The following is a 13,967-nucleotide window of genomic DNA, read 5'->3' as shown; positions in this document are numbered from 1 at the left end:
CAGGTGTGGTGAGCGAGCAAGTGACTCGCTCTCTCTCTCTCTCTCTTTGTGTGTCAGGTGTGGTGAGCGAGCGAGTGACTCGCTCTCTCTCTCTCTGTGAGTCAGGTGTGGTGGGTGAGCGAGTGACTTTCTCTCTCTCTCTCTCTGTGTGTCAGGTGTGGTGAGCGAGCGAGTGACTTTCTCTCTCTCTGTGTGTCAGGTGTGGTGAGAGAGCGAGTGACTTTCTCTCTCTCTGTGAGTCAGGTGTGGTGGGTGAGCGAGTGACTTTCTCTCTCTCTCTCTCTGTGTGTCAGGTGTGGTGGGCGAGCGAGTGACTCTCTCTCTCTCTCTCTCTCTGTGTGTCAGGTGTGGTGAGCGAGCGAGTGACTCTCTCGCTCTCTCTCTGTGTGTCAGGTGTGGTGAGCGAGCGAGTGACTCTCTCGCTCTCTCTCTGTGTGTCAGGTGTGGTGGGCGAGCGAGTGACTCTCTCTCTCTCTCTCTCTCTCTGTGTCAGGTGTGGTGAGCGAGCGAGAGCGTCAGGATGCCGCTGGTCAAGCGCAGTATCGAGCCTCGTCACCTGTGTCACACAGCTCTGCCGCACAGCATCAAGAACGAGCTGGAGTGTGTGACCAACATCTCTCTGGCCAACGTCATCCGTCAGCTGAGCAGCCTGAGTGAGTCCAGATCTCCACAAACATGCTCCTCCGTCTCTAAATACACATCCAAGCACTTTTGATGTTGTACAGTGGCACATCTGCAATGCCATACAATACTGTATCTGCTCTGGATGAAACACGTTTGTCCAGATCACATTTCAACCTCAAATTAAAAGGAATATCTTTATTAATATCTTTAAAATACCTTTATTTATTTATTCATATTATTATTATGTTTTACAAATTTTATTATTTCCCTCTCTCTACATATATAAGTTATTGTTGTATTTTCAATTGTAAAATATTTATTCATTATGGTAACATTTATCTAAAGAAAAATAGAATTTATATTTTGCATAAAAAATAATGTATACTTTTTATTATTTTGTTTATTTTATTAACTTTATTACTTTTTATTTCATTATTTTTATTATTCTTTATAGTATATACATTATAGATTTGCATATTATATAATAAATTATTATATATAAATGTTAATTTTAATTTTTATTCTTTTATTCTTTTTATAATTTCTCTCTCTATACATTTATTATACAAGTTGTTAACTTTGTAATCGTAAAATAATTATTCATCATGGTAATATTTGTTGAACTGCAAAAAAAAAAAAGAATTTATATTTTGCATGAAAAATAAAACACTTATTATTTTTTTATTTATTAACAATGATTTTATATTTATTTATTTTATATTGCATACTTTATATATTTGTACTTTATATAAAGAAATTATTCTGTGTTATTTTATTTATATATGCTGTTAACGTTTTTATAACTTTTTGTTTACAAAGTTTTATTATTTTATATAACTTGCTAACTTATATTATGCATATGCATTCATCATCGTCTTAAATTGATGCTGATTTAAATAAAATATAATTTTATTACAGTAATAAAAACCACATCAGAGTATCATGAGAAGAACTAAAACTGAGGTTAATTAGCATGAAAATAATGTATTTTTTCTGTTGTTTTGGGGTGTTTTGTGTGTGTTCAGGTAAATATGCGGAGGATTTGTTCGGCGAGCTCTTTAATGAAGCTCATTCCTTCTCATTTCGAGTGAATTCGCTTCAGGAGAGAGTCGACCGCCTGTCAATCAGCGTCACTCAACTCGACCCCAAAGAGGAGGAGTGTGAGTACACACACACACACACACACACACACACTCAGTTCAGTCTGTTATCGGCTGTGATTGAGTTTCTCGACTGCTGAAACTGACAGCATGTTTTCTGGAAGCTCGACAGAGCTGAGATATCTGATAACAGACAGAGAGAGAGAGACAGATTCCTCTTATCCACCGACAGGACGCCTGAGCACAATCTGCCAGCATTTCACACTAAAACAGTCATTTCTGGGCCAGAAAAACTGGTTTTGCACCGACCCAGAAACCAGCACCCATTGGGATCGTTTTATCAATTTATTAAACATAACTATCTGAAAACATTTAATAATAATTCATTGAAAGAAGTCTCTTCTGCTCACCAAAGCTGCATTTATTTGATCAAATATACAGTAAAAATTGTGAAATATTATTACAATTTACAATAACTATTTTCTGTGTGAATGTATGTTAAACTGTAATGTATTTCTGTGATGCGCAGCTGTATTTTCAGCATCATTACTGCAGTCTTCAGCGTCACATGATCTTCAGAAATCATTCTAATATGCTGATTTGCTGCTCAAGAAACATTTCTGATTATTATCAATGTTGAAAACTGGACATTTTAATGTTCTTAGAAACGTTTCAAAACAACGTTCCCACAACATTGCTATAACCTAATATGTTAGCTAGGATCTTGCAAACTGCAAATCCATACATCATTAAGCGCTGTAGAGAAATAACGAGAAGAATAATAAAGTGCAGTAAATGGTAAAACATGTCCGGTTGTATCAGAAAATTGAAATCAACATTTTTTATTGTTTTTATGTTTTTATTCGCGCAAGTGCACAACAAACCAGTGTGTTCATAATTAGTGTACATCATTTATAAATTTTATGTTTCCCCATTCAAAGAGATTGGAGCTGCACTTTTCAAAGATGGCCACCGAGTGACATGACTTGTCTTAAAGGGACTTTTGCATAGGCTATATATATATATATATATATATATATATATATATATATATATATATATGGGTCAGTGACATATAAGGATTATCGACAAGCAAACTTGAGATTTTAAGAATGTTGTGTGCACATAAATTTATATTAAACTTTTAAATTAAGTGATTTTAGTGTTTTTTCATCTAGGTGAACTGGCCATAGCTTTAAAAAATGTCAGGTGGTGCGACCGTAATTCATCTCGAAATTAATTAATTTCCATAACATGCATAACATTTTTTATAAGTTCTCAGTAATTAAAATGTTTAGGATCAAAGTATTTACAGTTTTATTTTATTTTTTAGAGTTTTTGTAAATAATTCTCATATTTTTGTTGTAAAAATTATAGAATTTAAAAAAAACAAATAATAAATAATTATTTACAAAAACTCAAAAAAAAAAATTATACTTTGTTTCTAAACACTTTAATTATTGAGAAATGTAAAAAAAAAAAAAAATGTTAAGGAAATGAATTAATTTTCAGATAAATCATGGTCGCACCACCTGACATTTTTTAAAGCTATGGCCAGTTCACCTAGATGAAAAAACACTAAAATCACTTAATTTAAAAGTTTAATATGAATTTATGTGCACACAACATACTTAATGTTTGAACAATTGCAATAGATATTATACATCATTGACCCATATATATATATATATATATATATGTGTGACCCTGTACCACAAAACCAGTCTTAAGTCGCTGGGGTATATTTGTAGCAATAGCCAAAAATACATTGTATGGGTCAAAATTATAGATTTTTCTTTTATGCCAAAAATCATTAATATATTAAGTAAAGATCATGTTCCATTGCTAAGAATTAATTTGGACAACTTTAAAGGCGATTTTCTCAATATTTAGATTTTTTTGCACCCTCAGATTCCAGATTTTCAAATATTGTCCTAACAAAACCATACATCAATGGAAAGCTTATTTATTCAGCTCTCAGATGATGCATAAATCTCAATTTCGAAAAATTTACACTTAAGACTGTTTTTTTGGTCCAGGGTCACATATATAGTATATACAGTATATACATACCTCCTGAACTCGACTGCTGCTGTCTATATAGTGAGTGTAAACATGGGTTGGATATAAAGAGCAGCAGTCTGATGGATGAGCAGCGCTGTCACGATGACCTCTTCTCTCTCTCACGCTCCTCCACTGTTTTTATCAGCCTGAAACAATTTCAATTACGCCGCGCTCCGTGAACTCCAGTCTCTGGAAACGGGCTTTATTACGGAGACCGGGCCGGTGTGGGTTCAGCCGCTGTCTTCTGTGAGCTGTTAAGAGAGTAATAACTGTAATGGTGAGCAGAATTACCGTGAGGAGATCCCGTCTCTCGCGGTGAAGTGATCCGTGTCGGTTCAGGACACATCCATCCCAAACGCTCCGTCAATCCGATTCCGCTTCAGACCGACACGGAGAGATCCGAAGTGAAAAGCCCTGGAGGATCTGCAGCACTCGAGTCTGACGGATGAGTTTGGGATCTTCATGTTCCTGCGGGGTGACATGATCAAAACATTTTAAACAGCTATTGGTCTTGTAAATATTATGCATGCAAAATATTTCTTTTTATTTACAAATAAATAAATAAAATGAATACAGCAAAGCAACAGATTTCAGGGTTTTAATAAAATTATTAATATAAATGTAATAATAATAATAATAATAATACAGTTAATATTAGGCCTAATTAATAATAATAATATAAATTGAATATAATAAAATTTAATATGTTATTTAATGTAATATAATTTAATAATATAAATGCGAATGACTAATGATAAAAGTGACTACCAAATGCATAAATGTAGATTAAATATTTATATTATAAAATAAAATGTTTTTTAATAATAGGACATTTAAAATAATAATAATAAATAAAGAGTGAAGGTGAAAATGAACTGATAGATCACCAGAGATACACACTTTCTCATATACATATATAAAAATAAAAAAAGTCAGCAAAAAGTGACATATTGCTCAAACAGGGCCACTGGAATTGGTTTTTAATCAAAACATTTTTTATAATAATAGTAATAATAATAATTTGCTAACTGAAAATGAATAATTAAATATAAAAATGAAATAAAATTAAATAAAAAGCAAAGACATGTAAACTCAGAATTGCAAAGGAAAATTTTAAGTTTAAAATTAAGTTTATATCTTGCAATTCTATTCTCAGCTGAATTATGAGGTAAACAGTCACGATTACCTTTTTAATTTTTATAAAAATGGCAAAACACTTAAATAAAAAACAAAAATAACTTATTTAAGATATTAATAAAAGTCTCTTAATTCTAAAATAACACTTTATATCACTGTTGAATTTTGTTTCAGTTAGGCAAATCAAATTTGAATCAACTTTTAATTTGCAATGTTTCAATTAAAATTTTAATGTTGATTTTGTTTGGCCATTTACAACCATGTAGCATTAAATGTTGTTTCAATATTATTTCAACCAAATGTCCAACATGTGCAACGGGGAGCACACAAAGCTATGAGCACCATGAGAGCGAGTAAATGTCGAGATAAATGACGTTTTACCGCGGCCGAAAGACCTTCAATAAATTTGTTTCTGCTCTGCAAGTGTTGTGACGAACCAGAATGGCTCCGTTTATTGAAATCCGATGCTCACTCGCGTTATAATCAATGAAGCGTCAACACTGAGGAACACACAGATGCACATATGAACACAATTCATGCTGTAAATATACAGTTCACGCTTCATGTAGAGGACAGAAAAGCTGGACAGAGCATCTGATCTGAATTAACTGCAGATCCTCTGTCTCTGCTGGTCTGTGGTGAAACTGAGGCTCATTATGACCCATAATTCATCTGGACGGGTAACGTTTCTAGTGGTCATTCATCACGTCAGAATCATCTCAAAAATGCTGTTAGTTTGTGGGTTGTTTTACAGTAAGTGTTGCAAATCCATTTGACAAAAAAGGGCTCTTTGGATAAAATGATCTGCTTAATGCATAAATGTAAATATACATATACAGTACGTGTGTGTATGCAAAGAATGGCAAGAAAACAGTGTTATATGTGAAATTATGAAAAAATGAAAAAAAAATTTTTATTTACAACTAAGCGTTTTATTTGCAACTTTCATTTTTTTTACTATATATTAATACACATACATCACACATTTTTTATTACATATTTTAAAATTAAGCAAATAAGTAAAATAACAATAACCTGATGTGAATCAGTGTTATTTTATTATCACCGAATGATATTCTATTATAGTTTTTATTATTATTTTGAATTAGTTTTAATGTTCATATTTTCTGTTTCCATTTTAATTGTAGTTAGTTTTAGTAATTTTGTTGTGCGTTTTTGTCATTTAATTAGTTTTTAATGTCTATATAATTTTAAAAAATGAGAAATGTTGCCTTAATAAAATAAACTGAAAGTTTATGCATGTAACGAAATATTTTTATGCATTTTATTTTATTTCAGTTACATTTGTTTTAGGTAATGAATTTGTTAGTTATTATTATTATCATTTTAATGTTTTAGTTTTAACAATAATACGCCTGATGTGAATTAGTTCAAATCTAGAGCGACACTCTAGTGACTCGTTTTTGAACCGTTAAAATCAATTCAATGATTTGTTTCTGTCAGATGTATTCGTGAAACGCCCACATGCCATTTTACATGAATCTGAATATTTAAACATATGTAAACAACTGAATTATTTGACTTTGAGAAAAGCTGAAGGACTGGAGAAGATTTCAAAGAGAGGACGAAAAACATTCACTGAAAACAGATGAAAGCATTCAAGATGTTGCTGTTTCTGCTCACAGATGATATTGATGAAGAGCTGCTAATAAACACACACACACATTGAGTTCATTGAGAGTGTTTGAATTCACGGCTCTTTCCTTTAGAAACACATCAGTATGAAAGGAGCCGCGACTATAAAAGCTCTGAAAGAGTCTTCATTCATCCGCATCGCTCCGTTCTCTGTAGATATCGACAGCTGACGCCGCTGTGGCTTTCGCTCTTTTGCATGCAAAGATTTTCCTATAAAAGCCATCATCATTTACTCACCTTTGTGTCACTTCAAACCCAGATGAAGCTTATTCATCTGAGGAACACAAAAGGAGCAAATCTTGAGATGTTATGCAGCTCGTGCTTTATGACTCTGTTCACACGGATCGTGTCTTTCAAACTGCAAAATGTCATAAAGATATTCACTTCTCTTCTCAAGTCTATACATCAAGACTGACTTAAACGTCCTACTGACTTCTTTTAGGCTAAATCGGCAAACCTGTTCTGGCATCATTTTGTCATTTGAATTATTTTATTTAATGAAAATCATGAACAAATCAGGCTGTAATTTGTATTCAGACACATATTTTGGTAACATGGTTGCAAAAATCATGCAAAACAAACAGAAAATTAAAAGCTCATATAATAGTTTGACTTTTAGGTTGACTATTTTTTACCCTTGTTAAAAAGTGCACTTAATTGTACTAAATGTGCACTTGTTTACTGCAAATCTTAAAAATGTAAACTAATTGCATATAATATTAATAAAATGAAAGGCAACTTAAGTGTGTTTTGTAATGATGTCAAATTAAAAGTACATTTTAAATGTAATAATCTTTTGTCGTGCTTGTAAAGATGTAGACTTATTTTGATGTGTTGACTAACATACTAAAGCACACGTATAGTACTTAATTATAATTTTAACTGTAGTGAGTTATTCAGCATTACATTTTAAGTTAATATATTTTAAATGTACTAAATTGCTACCTTATTGCAAATACAAACATATTTAAATATAAGTTTCAATAGAAATTACATTATTTTAGTTTACCAGCTTTGCAGTACATTTAAACATATTTCAAAAACAATAGAATTATGAAAATCACATATAAAGGTATACTTAAGTATGTCAAAAAAACACAGCTAATTGCATTTAATATAAATGTAAAATATAATACATTTTTATTTAATTGAAATTAACATGCAGTTAAGTGTCTGAAAAATTACATTCAGTTTGCACTAAAGTATATTCTTTTTAAGTATTTTATTTCAGTAATTTTTCTGTATTCATATTTTTTAATCTCATCACAAAAGAAAAACAATGCGTCTCAAAAGCACTTAAACGTTCAGTGGATTTCTGAGCAGATGCCGGCGTTTTCCTCCCATAATGCAATGCATGTAGAGAACCGCCCCCAGACCTTCTGAACTTTAAAAAGTTGCATATTTGTTGAAAATAAGAGTATTTTTCACGATTTTTATCCATCCGGTGAAAGTCTGAGCATTTTGAGCACTTGTAATGATACTTGAGTTAACAAACACTACGCATAAGTTCTATTCGTAGAATCTTCTCATAACAACAAAAAAGAAAACAAAAAAATAAGGCATAATTGGCAGACCCTGAACACTGGTCATGCAACAGATCAATTGCATTTGCATGCAAAATTACTTCATTAGCATAAATTACTCTAGCAGTAAGTATCGTCCTGTATTGTCTGATTAAAATGACGCTGATAGCAGCTCTCGCTTCGGCTGTGATTGCTTTGACATCAGACAGCCCCACTGCATTCTGCCACTCAAATGATTTCATTACTTTTTAATTTCCCATCAACCTCAGTGTCACCAGCTGCCTTTCAGCAGAGGAGAAACAAAGTGGTTTGTACACAAGAGTGATGGAAATACACCTGAATATGAGGAAAAGACAAAGAAATGAGAAAAGGTGCAGAGAGACAAACTTCCTTGAAGCACCAATTGCACTCTTGACATTGTGAGAGAAGGACAAAAATCCAAAGCTTCACCGAATGAGATTGTTTTGTGACTTAAATTGTGATAAATGGCACTCGAGGTTGTGCATCACAGGGAGTTTACTTCACTTTACAAAAAGGTTTTGTTGAAGAATCTTAACGGAAGTAAAATCTCTGTAACACACAAGTTGACTGAAAAAAAATTTTTTTTTCTCCACCAACAATTGGTGTAGAAATTGCTAGTGAATTTCACAATTATTTACAAAGAAATGGCAAGTAACACACTGAATTAAACATGATATAATAAAATATTAATTAAAAGTCCAACAATAATAACCACAATTGTCATATTTGAAAAACAGATCCTATTGATACATTTAGTTAGAAAATGTCACTTTCCTTGATCCAAGTTGCACATTATTTTCTTATGTTATAGCGCCCCCTATCACTGTAAATCAATGAGATTTGGCAGGTTTACTCAGACTGTCCTGATGTATGTTTGCACCATTTTTTGTGAAGTTTGGACTCTGCATAAACAATTTACAGGTCAATTATGGGCCACATTCAAAAAATGGTACTGATTCCAAACTTGGAAACGTAGTCTAAAGTCATTACATATCACATATCAGATGATAAAATCCAGAACTCAACTGCTAAAGCTTCTTTATATCTCCAACGATATAGTCAACATCTCGAACCCTGTGTCAACTGTAAGAAAATCTTACTTTTCTATGTGTGCATTTGCAGTATATGTAAGATATAAATGTAAGACCTCAGCAGCTCAAATTCAGACTTTTTTTTTTTTCAACTTTTCCTCTACATATATATATATAATTTTATTTTAATTTTTTTACGTTAAACCACCCTCTATTGCTGTAAATTGATGCGATTTGCCAGGTTTACTCAGACTCTCCTGATGTACATTTGCACCATTTTTTGTCAAGTTTGGACTTTGTATAAACAATATACAGGTCTTTTAGTCATTATGGGCCACATTAAAAAAAAATGGTACTGACCCCAATCTTTTGAAAGTTATTGTATAAAGACATTTCATATCAACAGATAAAATCCAGAACTCAACTGCTAAAGCGTATTTATGACTCTAATAATATTGTCAACATATCCAACCCTTAATCACCAGAAAGATTATCTTACTTTTCTATGTTTGCATTTACAGTATATGCAAGACTGTAAAACAACCACAGCAGCTCATGTTTTTCTTCACAGAATTTTTTTACATTATAGCGCCCTCTATCACTGTAAATTAATTAGATTTGGCATGCTCACTCAGACTGCCCTGATGTACATTTGCACCATTTTTTGTGAAGTTTGGACTCTGCATTAACAGTATACAGGTCAATTAGTCATTATGGCCTCGCTTAAAACATGCATTGGCTTGCATCTTCCAAGCGATGAGATGAATCAAAATTAGTTGACAAATTTTAAATCGAAACAATCTCTAGATGCTTCACGCTAAACTTCACATACATCAGACGAATGGCCTAAGACTGGTTTGTAAGAGTAGGTTTTCATTTTCATTAAAGTTTCATTGGGAAAACGTAAACCAGCATTGACTATATTTTTTTTTATCTGATCTAAATCTACTTTATTTTCATTTAAAATGCATAAATCATACACTGCAAAAACAATGATTTTCTTAGTATTTTTGTCTTGTTTTCTAGTATAAATATCTAAGCATTCTTGAATCAAGATGCATTTACTTGACAAGTAAAATCATTTAAGTCTTGTTTTATAAAAGAAATTATCAAAATTTTGTTTTTGCTTAGAACAAACAAAAATATCTACCAGTGGGGTAAGAAAAATAATCTTAATTCAAAGGCTAAACAGGAATTTTTTCTTGCCCCATTTGGCAGATATTTTTGCTCGTTGTAAGGAAAAACTTTAAACTTTACAGAAAACGAGACATAATATCTTAAGTCATTTTACTTGTACAGTAAATTCATCGTGATTCAAGAATTTGTAGATATTTATACTAGAAAACAAGACAAAAATACTAAGTAAGAGAAGCATTTTATGCACCAAAAAAGCTAATAGCTTCCATATAAAGTCTATAATCTGTAAATTCAGCCAGACTCATCCGTAGAAACGCAGATGTGAGTCAGTGAACGCGGTCTGATACGGTGTGTGTTTGTGTCTCAGTGTCTCTTCAGGACATCACCATGAGGAAGGCCTTCCGCAGCTCCACCATCCAGGACCAGCAGCTGTTTGAGCGTCAGTCTCTGCCCGTCCCCATGCAGGAGACATACCAGCTGTGCGAACAACCTCCGCCGCTGAACATCCTCACGCCATACAGGTCAGAACCACATTCACACATCAGACCCAACTGATAATCACACCGGAGGCGGTCACATCTGACCGCAGTATTACTGAAATAACACGAGCTGCGATGAGACAGCGATGAACTTGAGTGTTTCATGCATGGTTCTGAAAAACATTATAACCTGAAAATCTCATTTAACGCTTCAGGTAACTGTTTAACTGTTTAAATAACAATTGCATTTTATTCAAGTCAGAAATATTATTTAACATCACTGAATCAACCTGAAATTTTACCAAGATAATTTCTCAAGATATGAAAATATGCAATGAAAAGTCAGCAAACACAGCAAAAAAAAAACTAAATATCTAAATATTCTTCAATCAATATACATTTACATAAGAAGCAAAACTGCATAATATATTACATTATATTTTCTGAACAATGTATCAAAATAAAATGAGTGTTATAAACTTAAAAAAATAATCTTGCTTTCTCTTTGAATTAAGTTAATTTCTTTTACTCCACTGATGGATTTTTTTCTTCTTTTTTAAGCATAAATTTTTATATCATTTCCAGAAAATAAGATGTAATATCATTTGTCATTTTGCATTTTCAGGAAATTAAATGGAAATTAAATGGATATCGAATAGCTCTCAGATGTTCCTTGCAGATGTTTCTTATACACTGAAATAAACTGTAACTTAAACATCTAAATTAACTAGTTTTATTCAAGTTGAAAATCACTGAATCAGCCTAAATACATTAATTCATGCCAATAAAACTTATTTTAATTTTTATTTATTTTCTTGTTTTCTGAATAATTTATGAAAATAATAAAGTGAGTTTTTGCTTTAAAATAGGCAAAACATCTGTCAGCAAGGTAAAGAAAAATAATCTAGTTTTCCCTTGGAATTAAGTTTCTTTCTGACCCCATTTTCTTCGTGTTTAAAGCATAAACTTAATTACTCAGAAAACAAGTCTTAATATTGTTTGTCACTTTGCTTTTCAAGTAAATGTATCTTGATTTAAGAATGTTTGGATATTTGTGACCCTGGAGCACAAAACCAGTCTTAAGTCGCTGGGGTATATTTGTAGCAATAGCCAAAAATACACTGTATGGGTCAAAATTATAGATTTTTCTTTTATGCCAAAAATCATTAGGATATTAAGTAAAGATCATGTTCCATGAAGATATTTTGTAAATTTCTTACCATAAATATATCAAAACTTAATTTTTGATTAGTAATATGCATTGCTAAGAACTTCATTTGAACAACTTTAAAGGCGATTTTCACAATATTTTGATTTTTTTTGCACCCTCAGATTCCAGATTTTCTAATAGTTGTATCTCAGCCAAATATTGTACGATCCTAACAAACCATACATCAATGGAAATATTATTTATTCAGCTTTCAGATTATGTATACATCTCAATTTCGAAAAATGTACACTTAAGACTGGTTTTGCCGTCCAGGGTCACATTTGTAACGTAAAACCAGTCAAAAATACTCGGCAAGAATTTTTTTTTTTTCTCCAGTGAACTCAAACATTTTTAAAACTCAAAGGATCTGAGCTCATATTTTTAGTGTTAGTGACTCATTGGTGTCTGTTTTTATTTCTCCTGAGGACTTTTAGTTAATACTTCATGAACTATGCAGTGATAGAGCGATATTGTCTCCGTCTGTGCTCTCGTTTATGCAGTTTTCATGTGTTTCTGCTGCTGTTTTCACACGTGCGTCACACCGAGCGAGTGTTTCTGGAATTAATGCTCGTAACTGGAGGCTGGAACATTTATTTTGAGAGCTGCGTAATATGCATGAGCTCTCTCTCTTCACACGTTCCCTCATTACTTCATGAAGACGCCGGCACCGGAGGTTATTTTATTAGACATCAGGACATATGTTTCCTCTCCTCCTGTAAAACCGTTGTCTTCCACTCCTGCTAAAAACGGCACAAAAGACATCTGTTAAATCGCTCATTTTCCTCAACAGTAGTTTTATGCGCGTCTTCAATTCTCAGGTTAAATTCAACAGAAGAAGTCTCTTCTGCTCACCAAAGCTGCATGTATTTGATCAAAACTACAGTAAAAATTCTGAAATATTATTACAATTTAAAACAGCTGTTTTCTATGTGAATATCTAATTAACTGTAATTTATTTCTGTGATGTGCAGCTGTATTTTCAGCATCATTACTCCAGTCTTCAGTGTCACATGATCTTCAGAAATCATTCTAATATGCTGATTTGCTGCTCAAGAAACATTTCTGATTATTATCAATGTTGAAAACAGTCGTGCTGCACAATATTTTTGTGGAAACTGTGATATATTAAATTTTTTAGTATTCACAGATGAATAATAAGTTCAGATGAACAGCATTTATGTGAAATAGAAACCTTTTGTAACATTAGAAATATCTTTACTGTCACTTTTGATTATATGAATGCATCCTTGATTAACTGTAAGACTGTAAAACAACCACAGCAGCTCAAATTCACACGTTTTTCTTCATCTGTGAGATGAAACTGTGTGAAAGTGTAATTTCCAGCATTGATTGGCCTGTCAGGAGAGTCTGGAGGTGATAATTGCTTCATTTGTTCTGTATTGTTCTTTTGTTCTTATTCTGTCTTTGCTCGTTTGGCATTTTGACCAGCAAACTCAAATGTAACGAGAAAACGAGTATGTGATGTGATGATATGTGTGCTAAAGGAGAAGATCTTGAGAGAGATGTGTGAGGAGCAGAGGAGGTGTGATATCAGTGTTCAGCGATTCTAACAGCAGCCTCAAAATCCACACGTCAAATAAGCGTCTATGATTAATGATGGCTTGGAATACATCTACTGCTAACTAGGGCTGTGCAATGTAGCTGAAAAAGAATATATTAATTCATATTTCAAATGATTATAATCTCAAATTCATCTCTTATTTTTCAGCCTTTTGGCAATATTCAAAATATATCCCATGCAGTGAGAAAAAAACAACACTGTTCTTTTAACACTTTTAAAAAAGAATATTTGCTTTGAAATTATTATTTATTTATTTTTTATTAGAAAATAATTTGTACAAAACCAACACTGACACCAAAAAATCTAAAAATGTTTTTAAAAAGTAAAAAAAAAAAAAAAAAAAAAACTATGTTGCATGTTTAATTCAGCGAGTGGCATCCAGTTATCATCCTGAATGATAATA

At 32.4% G+C, this 13,967-nt stretch overlaps 1 protein-coding gene across 2 annotated transcripts in view; it reads left to right on the top strand.

Annotated features, from left to right (window-relative positions):
• wasf1 (WASP family member 1) overlaps positions 1–13,967 on the top strand; it is a 78,911-nt gene that overhangs the window by 38,333 nt on the left and 26,611 nt on the right. For both annotated transcript variants that reach the window (XM_058755602.1, XM_058755601.1), the window contains exons 2-4: positions 494–653; positions 1,650–1,784; positions 10,661–10,814. In XM_058755602.1, coding sequence (XP_058611585.1) covers positions 521–653; positions 1,650–1,784; positions 10,661–10,814 — 422 coding nt within the window. In that variant the 5' untranslated portion in view covers positions 494–520. The remainder of the gene's footprint in view (positions 1–493; positions 654–1,649; positions 1,785–10,660; positions 10,815–13,967) is intronic.

This window comes from Onychostoma macrolepis, chromosome 20, assembly GCF_012432095.1.
Source record: "Onychostoma macrolepis isolate SWU-2019 chromosome 20, ASM1243209v1, whole genome shotgun sequence".
In the NCBI taxonomy this organism is placed as follows: domain Eukaryota; kingdom Metazoa; phylum Chordata; class Actinopteri; order Cypriniformes; family Cyprinidae; genus Onychostoma; species Onychostoma macrolepis.
This window is presented reverse-complemented; position numbering and strand designations above follow the sequence as displayed.